Raw genomic sequence first — 22,157 nt, 5'->3', positions numbered from 1 at the left:
AAAAGCGGGCTGTTTTGGAGCCTACATATGCATTTTCATGAGTAGGCGTGTCTGTAGACGCTGATCAGTGATCACCAAAGCGATTTTCTTTTTGCTACACACACACAGTTGTTATTGTTTTCAGCCAAAAAAAACTGCACATTACAGTAAAACACATGGCTATATAAGCAGCTATTGTGATTGTGAGTCGGTCTCTGCGCTTCAGGCTGTGTGTTTATCACAGCAACAGCAGCAGAAATCAGCTGCTTCAAACACCGGAGTGTTCAGCTGCTAAGTCACTTTTTTTGAACACAGGAAAAGTCAGTATAACTTCTGAGGAACCAGCCTTTTCAAAAAAGTAAAAGCTATAACTAAGGATGTAACGATTCACTCAATTCCCAATACGATTCGATTCACAACACTGGGCTCACGATACGATTCTCTCATGATTTATTTTACAAAATGGGACTGTAGACAAATGACTGAAAAATTTTACTTTAGAAAATACTGTATTATTTTCCTTTTATTTTTGATTGTCAAAAGAATCCCTTGATAAACTATTCAAAACAATGCAATTTAACTAAAAATAAATCTTGAATGAAATAAATAAAGGAATGATACAAATGAAGAAGCGTATTAATTTAAATTCTGGTTCTATAGTAAACAATGCAAAACTGCATAATAGTTTTTTTATTTTTAAAACAGCAACTGAAAATGTATTTTATGCCTTAACAATTTGACTTAAAAAAAACCCAAAACAGTCATTTCACTGATTTACGTCAGATATTTGTTTGGACCAGCAGAGGGCGCTGGTAACCCAGTGGTCGTTGGCATGCAGAAATTCTTGCAGTGAAGAAGAGATGCTATGCTAGCACACAGAGCTAATAGAAAAACGTGACTTTTACAGATATTCACGCAATATTATAGATATTCTTTCGGTGATAAAGGGGTAAGGAATAATTTATTAACATGTTTAAGAGTAGAATGCGGCCAGAAAGAAAGTAGGAGCAGATTCCGCCCGCCGCGTACACTGCTGGACAAGAGAAGGGATAAATATATAGCGCCCTCTGCTGTTTAAAAAAAGTACTGCGATTCAATTTTCAAAGAATCGATGTCGATCGTGATACCTATGAATCGATTTTTAACTGCCTTACGATTAATCGTTATATCCCTAGCTATAAAAAATTGAAGTTGAGGTATTTCTGTAAAAGGTGTTAATCTGTGGAACAACTTGAAAGATCAATTAAAAGCTGTCAAAAAGATGTATAAATCTACTATAATTCAAAAACATAAGTTCAGGATGAATAAAGTAAACAACTAATGAAAAGACTTTAATAGATCCACAACAAATGAAATTAATCAAATGATGACATGATTTAGTTTAAAAATAAAACATAAAACAAATTGTATATATAAATACATGGTGGAATATTGAAATTTATGTTAAAATAATGATTCTTCTGTTGGACACTTGAAATTGTTTATTAGAAATCTTTGTGTTTTTGTCTCATGGAAGTCTGTAAACAGGGTTAGGCATAATAAGTATTAACTTCAGCCTAAACCCTTTCGGTCGTGCTGTACACAAAATAATGAAGATGTTTGTTTAACTTTTAATGGAAAGAAATAACCGAATAAACTACTACTACTTTCTCCTACTCCTTCTCTCTATTAACTACAGGAATACTGCATTTAAGGTGATAATCATTTGTTTTGTCCAACCCCTGCATCGCATTGTGTCACAAACACATCAGATCAAGTCAAAGGCAATACGAGGCGATATAACAGATACTAAAAATTGAACTGCTCACTTGGTTCTACACCGTTGCTGCCCACTGCTACTCAGGGAGGGGTTAAATGCAGAGAACACATTGTGAACGGTCTTTTAGAAGGCATGTGTAATGAACAAAATAAAACATCAGTAAATATTAACAATAGACCAATCCAACATCTTTGCCGAGCGTTGCATTGTGGGATGAGGTCAAAGGTGACAAACAACCGAATACGGCAACAACCATGGCAGGCACAAGAGATACATGAAATATTGATGATTTTAAGAGCTGGAAACTGCAGCAGTTAAACAAAATTTGTTAAAGAACTAGGGTCGACGGTTCTTTGAAAGAGCAGATATCAGCTGCTAAAAATGAAACCAACTGGTTTACGATGCCTGAATCTGGGCGATCCACTTTGAGATTTTCATGAAGGCAGACAGAGCCTGCTAGTGGCTCCTGTGTATGTACATTAAGGAGTATTTTACTGAAAGGTAAGCACGGACACAGAAACCAAATCCCATCACTATGGTTTGGTTTCTGTGTCCGTGCTTGATATTGGACATTCCATAGACATCAAGCTGAAAATGCTCAATAGCTTCTATATTATTTATCAAAGTGGTTCAAATATTTTTTCAAATGTCTAATCCCACTGTTAAACCAACCACCAAAAAAAACAATATTCAAAACAATTTGGTCAAAAATTCAGTATTTTTAGCGAAATAACTGTCGATTGCTAATATCAAACCAACTTCTCCATGGTGAAAGATAGACCTCAAACAGTTCTTTAATTGGAGTCATCTATGACAACGTGTCCATCTGTAGCAGACTGCTGAGCAAGTACAAGTTAGAAACACAGCGCACAGATGAGTTGGAGGTTTTCTGTCTCTTTGTTGCTCAGTATTTACAGAGTCACTAATGACACAATGATAAATAGGGTCACCACCTTCAACTCCAAAGTTCACGGTTTCTCAGAAGACTAGCAGTAATTTAAGAAACATTTATTTTTCTTAATTTATGCAGTTCTTTCATTTTCACTAAATTTCATAGGAAATCGTCATGTTACTATTTTACTAGCCACAACTAAAAACATTTAACTTATCATTTAACATGTAATGTGTTTGTACAATTTAACATTTATGTAACATTTTACAATACTCCACTTTGTGTTTATTAAAAAAACATATCCAATCACAATCTCAACACCAGATCAGCAGCTTCTTCAACAAACTCCTATCAGCAACACATTTGTCAAAATGTTTCAGTGGAAAAAAACATTTAAATATGTAAAATTTAACACAAAAACATGTCAAGTAAAAAAAACATTTTCGTTCACAGAAATAAAAATAACTGTTTAAAACAAACTCACATGAACGTAAATTTTAACGATAACATTATTCATTTTCATCTTTGTAAATGGATCTATTTGTATCGGCTCTGCTGGTTTACGGTCAGCCCGTGCCAGCTTGTGTAATGGCTACAACAAAAGTTGGGAGAAATTTGCAGAGACCTATTTGGAAGTTCACTGACTATGACTGTGTCAACAATAAAAGTGTGTACCTTGTAGTGGAAGCAGGTGATCTTTACCCTACACGCTACACTAACCTCAGAACAGTCCACAATATAGCAATACTGCTTCAAATTATTTGTGGGTAGCTTTTCATCAGTCTTTTTTAATACTTTTTCTTTTTTATTATATATTGTATTGTCTATATGTTCAGACAATTTTGATTATTGCATCTGCCCAATACTGTGAAAACTAAAAAAAAAACTAAAACTGAGCATTTTTAGAGAGTAAAAACTAACAAAAACAAGCAAATCTGCTCTAACTGACTGAATTTAAAAATAAGAAGTCATAACTAATTAAGAACTAAAACTAATTTAAAAAAAAAATCTAAAATCCAAACACTTATAACCTTGTTGCCGACTAAATATCACGCATAGTTGGAAGTGTTGGTGTATTGTTGATCACTTTATTTCAGAGTAACTAACACAGGTATTAAACACACACCTGAATGGGTGGGATCTCAGGTAGGCTGGGCAGGTTCTCTGGATTGGTGACAGTAGGGATGAGCTCAATGGGCCCTAGGATGGGGCTGGCAGGGCCGCGGTGGGAGTGAGGCCCGGCTATGCTGGCACTGGTGGGACTTGTAGGGTTGGCATTATGCATAGATGCCCCCGGGGGGAATGGGCCGGCGTGCCCAGGGTTGGAATGCTATGTGGGAAAAATTGGATAGGAAATGAGAACACAGGACATTTGGGCGTGTGAAAAGTAAGAACAAATGTAAAAGATGTAGGGTCACTTGCTATGGTTCATTTACATAAAAAAAAATTAAAATAAATTGACAAAAAAAAAAAGTTTTTGCTGAAGACAACATGGTTTGACATGCACTGGAGTGCCCACACATGCTGCACATGACATAAATGACAAAGAAGGAAAAGGTGCCAAACCCCTGATTGTAGTAAGAAACGAAACCTTTGGTGGCTCATCTCAGATTCTATAGACATCTGGACACAAAGAAAAAGGTGCTAAATGTAGGGCAGACATGTCTTACCTTGACTCACATAAAAGCAATACCACAGTTTACACAGAACCTGAGCTCACACTGAATAAAGCAGCGCCGTGCAGATATTAACAACTATTACAAATCTTTCAAAAAATTATGTTCACGTGTATAGTGGGTATAAAAACATGGTCATGTTTTCATTTATACAAAACTATTATCCATAATGAAGTTACATTTGCATGCTCTCTGCGATCCTTGGAAATGAAAAGGCCTAGGGTATCAATAAATGATCAAACAATTCTCATACAGGTGCAATCCTGCAGCACTGACAACATAAAAGTGTGCAGTTATCCTTATGGCACAACCATTAAAGCTGAAAGGCACAAAGCGATATTGGTATTAATAATAGATTTCCACAACACAAAGATTTTTTTTAATAACAACCCAACGAGATAGAATAATTAAAAAATGAAATGAATACTGCTTTAATCGCTTTAAGTCATTAATCTTTTAAACTCAGGCCTGATCCCAACTGGGCAGGATAATTCCAATTTAGTGCCGTTTAATGATTAACTACATAAATACTTTATGGCAAATGACCTCCTTAATCATACGCTACAAACAAAAAAACAGAGCTGTTGTCTATACTGTGTCCTCCTTTCAATGCTTTCCTTGTGTCTGAACCTACCTGTCGCTGTAGCTGGGGTTGCATCATGGGAGGAAACGGTTGTCCGTTGTGCCTCGGCTGAGCTGCAGCCATTCGGCCTTGTGATGGCCCGGCAAGGCGCATGTGGTGGGGGGAGGGGTACATCCCTCCGTTCATACCCCCGGGTCCTCTGGGTAGCTGCTGCACATTGATGAGTCTTGGAGGCTGCTTAGAATCACAAATGAGGGGCTGCTTCAAAATCTGTGCTGCACACATACACTGGTCGACCACTACATTAGGTACACACATTTGTGTTTGAATACAGGTTTTACCATTTGGCAAAAGACAAGGACTGATGCACAATTTATATTTTTTATCAATATTATCCCTTAACCAAAACATCCTGTTTTACAAGGACATGTGAGACAACTACTTAATTTAATCTACTTCAAAATCCATCAGTAAAATTTGCTCATCATCACATAATTTCTGCTGCTTGATCTGAAGGAGGAAGGATTATAAAATTACTAAACCAACACTGGCTCACAGATTAGTAACAGGCAAATATGCATTTAGATTGAATAAAGAAATACAAGTATTCTTCCACCTATCCATGCACTTTTATTTGGCTTGAATCTTTGAAGTGTACTTGAATGTTGTTTGGGAGGGGTATTTTACTTTGTGCAATGACAATAAAATTATTCTATCTTCTATTTTCTCCCTAGTGCTAGCCAGAGTGTGTTACTATTAAGCAATTATCATGACTTGATCAGGAGAAGTTTGTAAATATTACTGACTACAAAAGCCTGCATGAATGTAAAATATATTGTATATTATATAGGACAACTACAACACACAAGACCACTACAGATGTACACACAAATAACAGAAAAATATACAAAACAACAAAATTACATGGACGGACCCCAAACACACAAAAAACTACATAAAAATCAATCCAAACACACACTGAACGACAATACAGAAAAGCACAACAAAAGCACACAAGACAACTAAAATACGTGAAACCTCAATTAACGAAACAAAAGCACACAAACACACACAAACCCTTTATACAGAATACTGAATAATGCACATCATTGAGCATTTGGAAGTGGAATTATGCAGTGCTGAGTGAAAAACAAGTGGGTTTACCCTGGAATACACCAGTGCCCGTGACTATCGAATGGCTGTCAAAAATAAAGTGATTGAAGGCATCAAACATTCATTATTGACACTCTCAGATACCCAACACAAGGGTTCTCACAGGCTCTAATATTTTACACAAAGGCACCAACACCTAAAAGGCTGATCAACACTAACAGTATAAATCCTAAACTCTAAGTTCATAAATTAAAAAAATAACTATAAATTACATCCTGCTATTTTTACTTTTGGCTACAACAACACTAAAAAAAAGGCTGCAAGATTGTGCAGGGACTGGTAAACATTGCTGACCTGGTGCTTGCACTGTGGTGGTCACTTTATGATCACAGTGCAAGCAGCACATCAATAATGCACCATGTTTCAAAGCTCAAATCACATCAAAATGTGAAAAATACAATAAAAAAAAATCAATACTGGGAAACAGAATTGATTATTAAAATCGGCACCCAAAAAATAGAGATAAATCTTAAATCATTTTTTTTCACCCTTACTGTTTACCAGACAAGATTAAACACAAACAGAAGCAGAAAAAAAAAGTAATTACAATTACAAAGTGTGGTGTCAGAGATGTTTGCTCTTGTTTGCATTTAGCCTGTCTATTTGAGGGTTACGGTCAATAAAATCTGGCTCAAATATCTGGTGAGTAACCAATAGTATGTATGTTATTACAACCACAACTTCTAACCTACAGGATCATTGTGTGCCTCACAACTAGAGATGTTTATAGATAAAAGACTAAGAGAGGGCATAGGTTCTCTTGGTTTGAGTCACAAGCCTGCAAAACATTGGGCCTCATCAGCTCCCAGTTTAAAGCATCTGGGATTTTCAGGCGGGCTCCCATTCACTGACAGCACTGTGCCAAAAAACACATGCATCCTTTGCCAAAGCCTTCAAGTACAACATGATCACGTTCACATCTACTGAGAATATGATGTTAATTTCTTTGGATCGCCGTGTCTAAAAGTATTTAAAAATGTTTACCCTTTTAATGTAATATCTAGATCAGATATTTTCTACCACTGTGCTGTAAAATATCATTAAGTTTGTCTCGTAAAACTCTCAGATGTAAGTTAAACCAAAGCGGTGCTATTGCAACTATTAGGAGCTTGACAGAATAAGCTAATGAGGACCTATTGTTATGCTCAATATTCTTTATTTCTTCTTCCAAGGAAATTTTTCGTCCTATGCGTGAAAAAACCCCCAAATATTGCACTAAGGTCCAGGTCCATCCCAGATTGGCTCAGCTGCAAGAACAGGACAATCGTTCTAAAGGTGGCGCTACAGCAAGCCTCTTAAGGTAAACATTTTGAAAATTTACAACAAATCAACCATATATGCACCAAATCTAGTCCCAACACTGAAGACATATCTCTACATTTAAATCTACTGCAAATAATAAAGTCCAACATTCTGTTTTAAAAAAAACCTGTCAAACGTATTCAACCTATTTCCTCCCACAATTTTTGCTTAATTGACATCAAACTTGCTACAGCACATTTTCAAACCTTTACACAGATTTTTGATTCATCAATAAATGAGCCTACAGTGCACTCAAATGAAGATGGGCAAAGAATAGCATAATATAGCCACTTTAAACATCAGTTTTTCACTTATGGAGCCAACAAATCATTGTTAAAAATGAATTAGCAACATCTCCATGCTGTCTAGATGCAATGAGAAAAACTACCTTTGGTCAAAACGTCCTGTTCTTCAAAGGCAGCTTCCAGTGGAACAGTTTACCAACCTCAGTGAGGGAAGCCCCCAGCTTTAACATGTTTAAAAGTAATTTAAAGGAGAAGCATCTTACTAAATAATGTAAATGTATAATAACTTAAATCCATATTTTATAAATATATATAATGAATTCCATTCATTATAATTTTCATTTTTTTTTTTGGATCTTTATGCACTCCTTTAACTGACCAACTCTGTGTATGGGGAAGTGAACTGCTTTTCTTTCCCCTGTCCTTTTCTTTGCCTTACAACACCCTGTCCATTCCCTTGATCGTGTATTTTATGATTCCTATGTTCCTTGTCCTGTATGTAATCCTTTTGTATATTGTTTTGTGACTCGCCTTGTTTTATTGTGTGAATTTTTTTACATCAGCCTGTCTAGGGACAGCAGATGGAAATTAGCTTATGGCTAAAATGTAAATCTGACATATTTACATTTGTTGAATGTTTATTGATATGTACTGTCCCTACTTAAATAAAAACAATAAATATATAAATAAAAGCATAAGACATTTTACAAGTACAGATGCTGTCAGAGGAACAGGAGGACAGCATCTCAACTAGAGGTCGGCCGATATATTGGGCCGATTAATGGACTTTTAATGTATTTAGCACTTTAGAGTAGCCATTAAAGGAAAAAAGAAAGAACAAACATCCATTCGGATGTAGAATATACAACAAAAAAAAACAGTAATAATAATAATAGCATGTGCATGGGAGAGGTAGAAGCCAATAGGCTTACAAATAAAAAGCAGATATACTAGGATAAGGATATAAAATAATAGTGCCTGATCAAATATCCTTATCCTATTATATTCTTAGGATATAATAGGATAAGTATATTTGATCAGGCACCCGTGTAGGCAGTTGCAACCACCGCTTGACTGACGGAAGGACCCCGCATTTACGTATATCACATGAATTTTTTTTTTTTTTTTTTTAAATCGGTATCTGCATCGGCCTTTGAAAATCCCATATCGGTCGACCTTTAATCGCATCATATCTTATCAGTGCAGGTTTATTTGCAGTCTTTGAGAAAGCCTGCATTAAATTAAAGAACAGAAAAAAAATATTTGTCAATCTTAATACTGTGTTTTCTGGGCTATTGAACACACCACAGTATTGGCTGCATTCAAATAGTTTATCAATTTTCCAAGAAAAACGCACATAGGCCACACTATTGGCTGATGAGGATGTCCCTCAAACGACTCGACCGAGTATCTGATGAGTTTCAACGGATGAGTTTCCTTCTCAACATGAAGTCACCTCCTCACTGCTCCATTGCAAATCAGTCAATTTACAGCTACTTAAGGTCACTTTTTACTGGAACCAGACTGATACCCCACTCCACCCGTTCTTAACAAGCTTTATTGGACACTGAGTCAGAATCCTGATGCGATCGCTTCTGAACAAACCCAACGTGGTGATTTGGCAACGTTATGCTGTTTATTGTTACCCTCCATTACAAACTATTTTTACTGTATCCAGGCTGTTGCAGCACTCTCTCTCTCTCTCTCTGTACATGTTAGTTAAGTATAAGCTTCTCTGTTAGCCTCCAAAGCTGCAATCACTTCTGATACACCTAACGTGGTGACTTGGCAAATTTATGCTGTTTATCATTTCCTTCTATTAAGAACTGGCTGATTTTGTACTGTATCCAGGCTGTATTTCATACTATTAAAGACTGGCTGAGATCTTACATTTTAAACCTTATTGTACTTTTTAAACGCTCTTCCCACCAACAATGCATATGAGCCAGCAGCGCTCCCCAGTCCACAAACTTCCATTTATTAACGGCATTTGCTTTTTATTTAAGCAAACATCTTATGTTAGGCACAGAAAATAAATTAAAACAAATAAATAACCAATGTATAACTATTGCAGTCACTCCCTCCCATGCAATTTCCCTCCACTCGGACACCGTTCTGCATATGGAGCACAACGCATCGACTGACTGAAAAATCCACACAGAGCGCTCGGTCGCATTGGCTGCACCAACTTTAAATGAAAAAAATATATATTATTCTAGTCCCCACTGGGTTCAGGATCATCCTGTTTTTTTGGGTCAAAAGTATTAAAATCTTATCAGGTTCAGCCCAGTCTAAAACCAGGATTAGGTAATGGGATCTAAACCGATTTCCAAATCCTTTTGAGAAGCTTTTCCAATCGGATTACCAAAATTCAATCAGATTACCAAGGCTCTTGGAATCCCCTTTTAACTAAATCTCAATAACTAAATACCAAAGCTCTCAGATAAACTCCACAATGGTGTGTGTGCGTGCGTGTGTGTGTGTGTGTGACTTGTACAGAGACAGTGATGCAAACCCCTCCCTGATGCATTCATTCATCGCCTCATGATGCGTGGGTTAGTGAACAAACCTGTTGTTGAACTAAAGGGGGCACAGCCTGCCTCGGGTGCTGCTGGGACAGGTGAGAGGCGATGCGCATCTGTTGCTGGATCTGCTGCTGGTGCTGGTGCTGCTGCTGCTTCTGTGCAAAGGCTGCCTGCTGCTGCTGCATGTGTTGTAACCGAAGCTGTGCCAGGTTGATCTGGGTGGGGTTTTTGCCTGGGTGACCCTGTCCCGGTGGCCCTACCATACCGGGACCTTGAACGGATGGAGGTGGCTTCTCAATGACCAGATTACCTACAGTAAGATGAAGACATATGTCAGTGAGCTAAGTTTCAGAAAAATAGTAAGGATCAGTCTTAATTAGATTTATGCAGAAAGTATGACCAAATAGTGAATGAAATAATTTCTCTGACCTAGATTAACAACATTTTTGGCCCAGAACGTGGGGTCACAGTAAAACCGCACGACACCATTGGCCTGTGGTGCTGGCTCCAGTCTAGCTTTGAAGAGCTGACGTAGCTGGAAAAGGATCTGAAAGGAGGCACAAAGATAACAATTATTTTTGGTTTCCTAAGGCCATTTCTAAGATTAAAAACTTGTTTGTCAGCAAGACTATAAGAGAGAAAGTTTAAAAAGTATTACATAACAGCAAAACTGACAGCATCTTGTGTTGTAGTCTTTAAATTGTCACATTATCATATTGTAAAGCGTTAAAAAGAAGCCCAAAGTGTGGGCTCACAGATGACATGGGAAGAAGGTGTAGAACTCCAGCTGTGATCAAGCTTCAACCAAAGAAGCAGGGATGCTGCAAATAAACTACAGATACAGGGCCTTGGATTTTCCATGATTAGGGAAAAAACGGAATTCAATTCTGAAAGAGAAAAATCAATCGACCTGTTTTTTTTCCCTCTCGCCTTATTTAAATAATTTTTCACCTGAAAATGGGCAACTGAATGTCTAGAAAGTGTGACAAATAAGTCCAAGTTAACATGCAGCAGTTAGTCTGGTTATCATGTTATTCTGTGATTGAAAATACATGCAGAGCTTTATCTGAACATCCGAAGTGTGTTTTTATTGTGTTGTGATAAACAAGCGGTTCAGATTATTATGACTGCATTTAAATCTGAAAAGGCTCTAGTACAAAGGCAAGTTTACCTGTTGGTGTATTCGCGAAACTGGTGATCATTTTACCTAGTGACAGAAGCATTACATTTCTAATCACATTGCTGCGCAGGGTTTCGATGGTGATTCGCCAATTAGAGGTGAATAAAGGTTTCACCAGTAATGTTTTAGGACCATATCACTAATTTCATACTATTTTTACTGTTAAATGGGAGCCTAAGGGTGTAGCACTCTTGTGATGTGATCTTGCTTGATTTCAGTGTAAACATCCCGTTTTTGGAAATCATCTGAAGCATATAAAATGACAAATAAATAACAGTCGTTGACCCTATTAACACTGTTTAGCATGTTTGATTCGATGTCAGGAAATTTAAGAGACAATAAATTCAGCTAAATAAGGAAACATGATGAAACAGAAATGAAATGTAACAGTGTTGTTACACAGAAATTGGTCTATTTTGAAATGGAATTTGGAAAATTTAGAAAGGGAGAATCGGAGCCACAACAGATACATACTGTAGGCGCAAAACTGTTTTTAACAAAAAGCAGTAAAAAACAAGACTTTTTCCCAGGTCCTTTTTTGGACTGGAATATTAATCAATGCAGTACATTTATTAAAATTCTAAAATCACTGCCATATGGATGTTTTCATTTCCGTTGGATACAAGCATGTGCAGCGTTTTGTAATACTCTGAATTAATGACAAATCAGTCAAACTGTCAGTGATGTGAATCTACACTGGTCTGGACTGCAATCTCTCATGAGCAAACCTACCAGCCTCTTGCTGAAGAGCAGTGCTGTGCTGCTGCCGGTGGTGATGGCCCATTGACAGAATTTGAGCACGTGTTGAATCTGCTGAGCTAGCAGCGTGGTGTCCTTATGCTGAGCCAAAAGTCTCATACTGCGTTCTTTGGTCACGCTCTGAAAACAAAACCAGATACTTGTCAGGGAAATATGATATGAATGTTACTGGCTGAGACAATGACTTTAGATCAAAGCTTATCACATTTTGGCCTAAATAAAGGGATTACCCTTCCATATTTGATCAGATTACAAATACTGATGGGCAGGGATTGTAGATTACAGTTGAAGGAGAATAGAAGAAAACCAAATAAAAATCTAACAAGCAGCAAAGTTAAATGTCTATCCTGACCAACAGACAGCTCGATACTATATATACAGTGTACACCATCAACAATCACTTATTTTGGTTTTTCACAACATAATCCTGAGTATAGGCTATTATACAGTGGGTACGGAAAGTATTCAGACCCTTTTAGATTTTTCACAATTTGGTATATTGCAGCTATTTGCAAGAATCATTAAAGTTATTCCTTTTTCCCGAGTAATGTAAACTGCTCCCTAGATTGACAGAAAAATTGGGTTTAAGTCAGGAATCTGACTAGGCCATTCAATAACACTTATCGTTCTTTCATTATTTTAGCAGTGTGCTTAGGGTCATTGTCTTGCTGAAATGTGAACATGTGGCCCATTCTGAGGTCTAGAGCACTCTGGAAAAGGTTTTCTTTCAGAATTTCAACGTACGGAATTCATCTTTCCTTCAAGTCCCGTCTCTGCAGCTGAAACCCACCCCCACAGGATGATGCTGCCACCACCATGCTTCACTGTTGGGATTGTATTGGGCAGGTGATGAGCAGTGCCTGGTTTTCTACACAAATACGGCTTACAATTGAGGCCAAAAAGTTCAACCTTGGTCCCATCTGACCAGACAATCGTCTTAACCTTAGCCTGGGAGTCCTTCACATTGTATTTGGGAAACTCTATGCAGGCTGTAATGTGTCTTGCACTGAGAAGAGGCTTCCGTCAGGCCACCTTGCCATGAAGTTTGGTAAAGAGTTGCAGTGATGGTTGACTTACAATAACTTTTACCCATCTTCCCACTGCATCTTTGGAGCTCAGCCACAGTGATCGTTGGGTTCTTCTTTATCTCTCTCACACAGGCTCTTCTCCCCAGTTGCTAGGAAGAGTTTTTGTTGTTCCAAAGGTCTTCCATTTTAGGATTATGGAGGCCACTGTGATCTTAGGCACCTTAAGTGCAGCAGAAATTATTTTGTGTCCATGGCCAGATCTGTGCCTTGACAAAATCTTGTCTCTGGGCTCTTCTGGCAGTTCCTTTAACCTCATGATTCTCAGTTTTTTGGGTATATACTGTGAGCATCAACTTCTGCCTTTCCTAATTTATGGAGGACGAGGAGTGCCACAAATAAATAAATATGCGGTTCATTAATTAATTAAAAGTGTATCAGAATAATGTTAATAGCTCTGCCTCAATCCATTGTCAAGGATGGGTTTAGCTTGACTTGAGGTGCTGGTACCCAATCAAGTGTTAGGAAAAACTGCCCCCACAGACTTTGACAAGTGAGTTTGACAGAAAACATTAATTCATGAACTGCTGCAACACCAGACCATGAAATAAATAAATATTTATACTTCATACTTTTCAGAATGAAAATGAAATGTAAAATTGATTTAATTAACTATTGACACATTTAATGAATTATTGACACATTTAATGAATTCATGAACAGTGTATTTATTTTTTTTAATTGTGGCAGTCCTCGTCCTCCATAATAATTAAGTCCAATCAATCTAATTAAACATGGCTGGACTCCAAAAAAGGTGTAGAACCATTTCAGGGATGATCAGAAGAAACTGACAGCAATTGAGTTAAATATATGTCATCTTTGTTAAAAAATTCTCAAAAAGGTCTACATGTCGAACTGGGGAGTTATGTTTACATTACCTTCGATTATTCTAGCAAATGGCTGCTATATACCAAAGATGGAAAAATCTAAAAGGGTCTGAATATTTTCTTTATCCACTGCACACTTAAAGTTGAAGGATGTCTACACTCTGACTTACTGTTGAAAAAGGTGGTGTAACACTAGGAAACAGCTTACAATTTTTCTAAAGGATGGATTAATGCACATAATAATAAGTTATTATTATATATTAACTACATTGTTGTCTATAATTAAATGAAACAAAGAAAGAATGTCCTGCAATAATACAAAAACCATTATGGAGAAGTGTGTAAGTTGCTATGTGACATTCATTTTGTGAACGATTCAGTGATTCAGTACATGGAGAACGTCTCCATGGTTGCTCGTTGACTTACCTCCAACTGTTGCAGCAAGGATTTTCCTTTCTTGTTTATTTCATTAATCAAAGTGAATACTGCGATTTTGATCTCATGCTCCACCTTCTTGTGTGTCTCGTTTAGCTCTTTTAATCTGAGTGACAAAGAAGAAATCTTTAGGAGTAAACATACAAATCTGAACACAATTTTAGTATAATAACTAGGAATGCACCGAAATTAAAATGTGTGGCTGAAGCCGAAGCCGAATAAAATGAAAAACGCTTGGCCGAATGTGATTGTTTTTCACTATTTTTTTTTAATAGTGCATAAATAGCCTAGAATACATTTTTAGAAATGTTTTTTTAAAGACAGTAAATGTTTATTGTATATTCTGACATTTTTTAAATATTCCAGTTGCCTTTGCTTTTCAAAAAAAGGCTAAAACACAACAAAGTTTTTCATTCATATTAGCCCTTCAAATAAAATAAAACATGCATTCCAAAAAAAAAACTAAAGTGCATTAAAGGGGAGGTATGATGAAAAAAAATCACTTCATAATGGTTTTGCTACAGTGATGTTCATCCCTTTAGCCTCATTCAGAGGGACAAAGTTCAAAAAGTTCTGTTTCCTCCCTCGCTTGTTATTCCACATTTTGTAAAAAGTCAGCTCCAAACGGCTGAGTTGGATTTTGCCCACGTTGGCAGGTGACGTCACCTAACACGCCTCCTAGAATGTGAGCTCCTCCCTCTCCAACTATCTAACAGCTAAAACAACACTGTGGTTTAATATAGAATATTATTATACTTTATTGCCATATGTGTATAAATACAAACTGCACTATTTTTTCTGCCGCTGATCGTGTTGGCAGTCACTGCTTGGTGCCACGACCATTGTTCACACACATCAGCTGTTAGCACTCCGTGCTAATGCTCCACCAGCCTATGCAGCGAGACCCAACATCGCTTGTGAACTGAGGAGGAAACGATTGGGATGTTTACGGATTCGTGGCTCACAGCACTAACAACGGACTTGGTAGTGGAATTGGACGGCTTCCAACTTTTATGCAGTGATGGAGAGCGGTAAGCGGAAAGGAGAGAGTCTGGCTGTGTTTTTGTGTGGAAAGAAGGAGCTGCTGCTGCTGGTTCTGCAGCGACGCGCACAGACTTTTCCGACTCAAAATCACGGCACGTTGTGTGATTGCGTCATTGGGTCACACGATACTAATCGGCCTTGATTTTAACTCACTAAACCGAAGGCCGAATATATTCGTTTACCGAATATTATTTGTATCCCTAATAATGACCATATAATATGCAGTGTTACATCTAATGAACTATTATTGAATGGATTATTTTGGATTTGTAAGGATGTTATTGAGCAGCTGACAGCGGATGGGTTTATTTCTATCACAGCTTTTATTAAGCACTGGGCATCTAATTAATTAATAACTAAAATAATTTTTAAACAGTGAAAGTCTCTTGCATGCATTCAAAATAATCTCAAACCCATTTATACATAAAACGTAACATAGAAAACAGAATCATCTACTTTTATTTATAAACCCCAAACAACAGGTGATACATTTCAAACCCATGAAGTAAAAAAGTGGTACAAAGTTCACACCTGCTCTGCACTTGAGAGACTGAGTAATGGACATAATTCTTCTTCTCCTGTAGCTTGGCCATGGTGGTCTCTATTACATCCTTGTGATTCTGGAAAGCTTCTTCCAAAAATTGGTACCTGAAGGATCACGTCAAGTCAGAAACACATGCAGCACTGAGAAACGAGGGTCACGATAAAGAAAGTTTGTTGAGGAAGATGACAGGTGAAACGCTAAAAAGATCAAAACAAAACTAGCTAACTTGTAAAACAATCTCCCACTCACCATCTAACCTTGAACATAGGTAATGAAAAAAAACCCTGGCAAGTCCCAGGGTTCAGTTGACAAAGAAAAGTACTGTGAACACCCACCAGGGTTGTTATGCGCTTAAGGTTTAACCAAATGGGAGAACAACTGTATTTTACCTAAATGATTTCATTTACCATGATTCATAATGGCACACAGCTCAAATTATCACATTTATTCTATGTTTTTGTGTGCCGATTGCAAAACAAAATTCAATCGGAGGAATTCCTATGATTTAAACACAAAAAACATGTTTTAAAAAGAAAAAAGTTAAAGTAAAATGATGGAACCTAAAGTTTTCAACGATTTTCAAACAACCATTTCTTTAGTCTGTTTATTTGTGACAAGTTGTGTGTATTTAATGAATGAATGACAATTTTAAACATATCTGACAATAACCAGACCTGTGTGTGACAAGTTATTATTAACTCACTCACTGCCATTAATGCATATATGCGTCAATTGTGTTTTTCGGCTGGGGTTGCTAGGAGACAGTGTGACAGAGCTCTCCTGTGAATATCAGGCTTGTACTATGGTGTAGTGACCAACTGGTGGCATTTAGGTGGCAGCAGCACACCTTTGGATGAGAGATAAGCCATGATTAACACTATCGATGTGGAGGCACACACAGGGATGAAGCAGAAAACGGCGCTACGAGAGAAGACGGTGAAGCTCCCAGCAGCGCACACTCGACCATGGCATGTGTGGAACTCACTGGACCATTGAGAGTGCTGCCATCGTGAGACAAAACAATCTACAAACCGGGGAACGTGGGTGGGCTTTGCATGTCAGGGCGGAGGAGGAAATGGCGTGTGTGGGAGAACGGAGGGGGGGAGAGATTTGGAGCAAGGCCAAAAAACTGTTAAAAATCCATTCAATTCTGACCCAGATAACAAAATATTAATAATTTGACCATCAAAAGCCCGGTCTCAGTGTTGTTTTATAGAAAGAAACTAATGTTGAGGTGTCACTAAAGCAAAAAAAAAAAGTTTCAAAGTCGCTGACAGGTTTTTTCAGAAAAAGCCGTTTTTCTCAGCTTTTTGTTCAACTGCTGATTACAGAAGAATGAAACAAGCTAAAAACATTTTTTTTTCTGATGAAAATAGAAACTAATCTTTCAGAATCTGGTTTCAGATCGTCATAGCACAAAATATTCTGTGGGTCTTTAGAAATCAGTCAAAATGCTCTAAAATGACTGGCAGTAAGGGGGGTAGCCATTCTGAAAATGAATGGCAGTGAATGAGTTAAACTGATTTTGTAGGTTGTTTTCAAATAAGCCTAACCTCATGTTTTTCCACAGACCCCATTCACAAAAAAAACTTTGGGCTAACGTGAACTTTAGCACTGTTTTTTTTTTTGCATCTCTTTCATTAAAACAAGTCTGTATAAATGTAAAAACACACGATAGCACATAAAGTTACATAATGCCATAATAAAAAAAAGGTGGGCGGAGCTACCTGTGTTCCTTGTGCTCCTGCAGCTGACAGTCTCTACAGGTCAGTGTGTCGCAGGTCTCACAGAAGAGCTTTAGCGGCTCCTTCTTGTGTATGGGACAAAAAACTGGCCTCTGACCTGACAAACTTGGAGACTCTACAGGTGAGCAAAAACAAGGTCAAAAAGGTCAAATTAAAATCCATTTATATAACAATTATTCACATTTTACTCATGATTTTTATGTAATATTTTGATCTGCATCAAAAAAGTAAAATTTTCACTATGTTTTCTGCGATTATTAGTATTAGATTTACTAACCGGAGCTGTGTCCTCCATCGTGAGGTTCCCCCGTCTTACCAGAGGCAGCATCTATGTCCTCCTTTGTGTGAATTTTGTGGTCCTTGGTAACTTTGACCCTTTGGTGGGCCTCTACGCAGGTTTTACACAGCCACTCCACACAATCCCCACAGTAAGCAATGGGTACTGCGTTGTCGTCGCAACTTGTGCACACCTTGGAATGACAAAGAAAAGTAGTGTGTATAGTCGTCACAAGCAAAGTGTAATGAGTACTAATATATCCTACTCAAGTAGAAGTATGGTTACTTGATTGAAATTGTACAAGTAAGTTTGCTGCGTGGAGATTCTGTGGCTCTGTACTTTTTGCATTATAAGCTGCCACATTTGAACTGGCAGTATTATTGCAAAATTACAACACAGAGTTTATTGTTTACAGTTATATGTTTGCTTTTTTGGGTTATCCATGTTTACTTATCGAGATTTGTGCAACTTTATTTTTTACTATTTATATAGCCTACACTGTATTCCAGAAATACAGTTTGCCCTTTCCAATTTATCGTTGTGTTTACAGCAGTGTTCATTTTGTTGTTTTCCTGAACCTCATTTTTTTAAATGACCATATCGAGACTATGATTATCTTTTTAAAAATACATGTTAACGAAAACTATATATCAAAATGTATTGCTATTTTCGTCAACTAATGAAAACTATAATTTCGTCACATGGGACTAAATCCAATCAGAACTCAAGTGTTCATGTGATTTTATGCATTGATCACATTAAATCTGTCTGTTTGTATTTACAAAAATTATTGTCATCCCAGATCAGGTTGATCGATGGTAAGTGAATCTTTTAAAAATGTATTCACTCTTATGCTTTATATTTTAGTCGACTATATCTGTAACGATTTAGTAGACTACATTTTTATGTCTTAATATAAATATCTGAAATAATCCTGATAACTAAATTTGGACAAAGTTGCATTTTAGTCAGAAGACTGACTAAACTAACTCAAAATGTGTTGTAGGAAAAAAACAAAACAGGGACTTTATAGTCCTTATGTTGACAGTGTTATTCATTAATGTTCCTTATCTTAATTTAGCAATGTTCTGCTTCTTTGTCTTGAATCATAATTTGGGTATTATAAGAACATGTACATGTGTATAGCAATGTCCTTATTTCATATATTGACAAACACATTAGGTATGGGCTTTTGAAAAAAAAAAAACAATATTGGTAACGGCCCCAAAAATTGGTCGGTCTCGAGTTAAAGTGCATCAAGCCACTCTTTTAACTCTTTAACACAAACTAAGCTAAACCAAGGTGTTTAAATTATCTGCTATTCTCCACCCACTCAGCCCAATCACAGCGCTTTCCCCATGTGAAAACAGCCCCAAACTATCGTCATAAATACCTTGTCATGAATAAAAAAAAATACGACCCTGTCATGCAGCGAGTGACCACTTTGTGAGGACTTTTCATTCATTTGTTTTTTTAATGAGCATAAAGAGAAAGTCAGAGTGCCCCACTTCCTTCTACCTTCAAGTACGGCACTCTGACTAGACACCCAGTCCCGCCCCTCTTCCCGTACCTTTGAAGCTTTCTCATCTGATTTGCTGGTGGCTTCCGTGGTGTCTTTCACAAAATAGTTGTCGATTAAGTCACTTTGTTTGTAGTCCTGCTGGCAAACCAAACACCTCATAACATTCACTAAAGGAAAAGGAAAGAAAGCAAATGTAGAAAGAGATCAAACACTGGCAGATGAATTCAAACCTTACCAAATGTCTATTGATGCGTAATCCTTAAAAATATACAACTAAATACTTAGAGAACAGAGAAAATAAAAAACCCTCAGCAGATTGATTTTTTTTAATGAAAATTCTTGGCTCAATGGGACATGCAGGCTGTTCCATGGAGAATAATTGAATTTCTCTCCATCTCCAGAAAAATGTCCTCATCATTTGTGGCATTTTTATAAGAATATTAGATCAAGGCCTTATTCAATTAGCAAAGCTGAATAAAGTGATTAAGTACAAATACTGCCGCATTCGACGCCAGTAAATTATTATTTTAATTGACTTTGCCAATCATTTTCTGAGGTCCAACAATCGTCACAAGGTTTAACTTTACATAATTATTGCCCCTCCTCCACCTCATAAACCCTTAGATCCAAACTCCGCCCCCTCCCCCACCAGCCAGCTGAGGCAGAAACCAGTGTGAGCCAGTCTGAGTCAGTTTGATCTGGTCTACACTGACTGGGAACAGCACACAGCCGGTTTGTGTAAGCCCAGCTGTGGAAGTCCTCTTCTAATTGGATGTGAATGCAGCCAGACAGAGAGAGAGATAGACAGACACACACACGCACACACGCTGTCAATTTAAACTGGAACAGTTCGTATAGAGCATGAACAATATTCAACATCCAGGTATCATAATCCCTCTGCTCCAAGTAAAATAATTTGATCAAATACAGCAGGAATCAATTAACGCTAATGTAGCTGTTATTGGGGGGTGGGCGGGGGGGGGGGGGGGGGGCAGCACAGCTATAAAAACTGCTTAAACCAAGATAAGACGAGGCGTATCCTCACATGTTGTTCTGCAGGTGCTAAGCGGATTACAGGGAGAAACCGGGGGTTGCATTTGTGTACTATGATACGGTACCTGGGTAACAGGTACAGAAAATGGCCCGTAGCATTTTTATATTGAAGTCACACAAAGAGCAAATGCTTGACCGGTTTTAATATGAATGAAAAAACAAAACAAAAAAACAGCATTTGCTGGGTGTAGTATGTAACGAGGAGGGTTGATGCCAACAACATCGACAACCCTGATGTTTCCTTATCGACTAGTTTATTACACAATGTTTAATATAAAAAAAAATATATATATATATTTAAATACTACTGGGAGGTGAACACTTAGGGCCTCCAATTTTCCAAGATCGTGGAAAATGGAAGGAATAAAAACATTAACGTTTTAAAACAAAAAATCAATCTGACAAGTTTTTCTCTCTCTCTCTCTCCCTTTTATTTTAAATCAGGTTCTAACACAAACACAGAAATGCCTCACATGAATGTTTTGAGACAGTATCACACATTTCCATGTTATACTTCATTGGAAAATGAGTGACTGAATGTGGAGACAGTGTGATGTCCAATTTCACCCATAATCCCATTTTTTTTAAAGAAACGCAGAGCTTTATCTGAAGTGTTTTAAATGTGTTGTGATAAACAAGCATTTCGGATTATTATGAATGCAGTGTTTCCCCCATAGTTTATTAGGCAGGGCGCCCCACCTTCCTCAACGAACACCCCCGCCCTGCCAACAGGATCCCACCCAGAAATTCAATTTGTAGATTATAAATATATATATATATGATACACAGAGATTAAAGCACAGTACAAGACAATAGGTAGGGATGGGCGATATTGACAAAAAAAAGTTTTCACAATAATTTCTGGTATTTATCACAATAAAAATAACGATAAATAAAAACTATAAATAAAAAATAGTAATACAGCTTAGTGTAAACAGGTTCTTTACAAACACAAATGAATGTAAACACATCAAAATAAGACATTAAAAAAGGCTACAATAGCTGCTGACTCAAAGAGTTCATGAGATGATATTTTATGGAATATATTTGTGCATTGTATGTAATTCCTTTATTTCCTCACTTAAAATTAAATTATTTTCTAAAAAAAAAAGCACATGAAAAGCAAAAATAACTCCATTAGTGTTTGTACTGCTGCTGAATCTTGTTTCATTTATATGATAATGAGTTACATAAAGTCATGATTGATAAATGTATCTCTGATTTCCTATAATTAAACGAGATCAAGCTGTTGATTTAATCATTCAGCATATTTAAGTGTAATAATCTCAATAGTTACATTAGTCTAATGGGACCAGCTTTTGTCTGTGAACACGCAAAATATAATTAAAAAATATTGTGTTTCACAAGTTTGGACGTATGAATAGTGAAATTAGTATTTATGCTAACATTTATTTCACAAAATGTGACATGTTTAGCTTTTATTCTTTCATACAAGTGTTAAATCTGACCATAAACAAATCGGTGACTCTCTGTGGCTTTATGACAGTAAGAGGTGTTCTTTTTACTTGGAATGTTATTCCTTATATGAAGC

At 37.0% G+C, this 22,157-nt stretch overlaps 1 protein-coding gene across 6 annotated transcripts in view; it reads right to left on the bottom strand.

The window, feature by feature from the left end:
- Positions 1-22,157, bottom strand: part of trim33 (tripartite motif containing 33) — a 53,189-nt gene that overhangs the window by 17,480 nt on the left and 13,552 nt on the right. For 2 of the 6 annotated variants that reach the window (XM_028452424.1, XM_028452426.1), the window contains exons 2-12: positions 19,601-19,719; positions 18,031-18,223; positions 17,736-17,868; positions 15,996-16,112; positions 14,412-14,526; positions 12,047-12,193; positions 10,564-10,681; positions 10,179-10,444; positions 4,941-5,126; positions 4,197-4,253; positions 3,757-3,960 (exon numbers count right to left, since the gene is read on the bottom strand). In XM_028452424.1, the coding sequence (XP_028308225.1) occupies positions 3,757-3,960; positions 4,197-4,253; positions 4,941-5,126; positions 10,179-10,444; positions 10,564-10,681; positions 12,047-12,193; positions 14,412-14,526; positions 15,996-16,112; positions 17,736-17,868; positions 18,031-18,223; positions 19,601-19,719 (1,655 nt within the window). The remainder of the gene's footprint in view (positions 1-3,756; positions 3,961-4,196; positions 4,254-4,940; positions 5,127-10,178; positions 10,445-10,563; positions 10,682-12,046; positions 12,194-14,411; positions 14,527-15,995; positions 16,113-17,735; positions 17,869-18,030; positions 18,224-19,600; positions 19,720-22,157) is intronic. The other 4 variants (XM_028452428.1, XM_028452429.1, XM_028452425.1 and 1 more) reach the window with 3 other exon arrangements.

Source organism: Gouania willdenowi, chromosome 7 (genome assembly GCF_900634775.1).
Source record: "Gouania willdenowi chromosome 7, fGouWil2.1, whole genome shotgun sequence".
Classification (NCBI taxonomy): domain Eukaryota; kingdom Metazoa; phylum Chordata; class Actinopteri; order Blenniiformes; family Gobiesocidae; genus Gouania; species Gouania willdenowi.
Note: the sequence above shows the minus strand (reverse complement) of the source record. Positions and strands in the feature narration are given on the sequence as shown.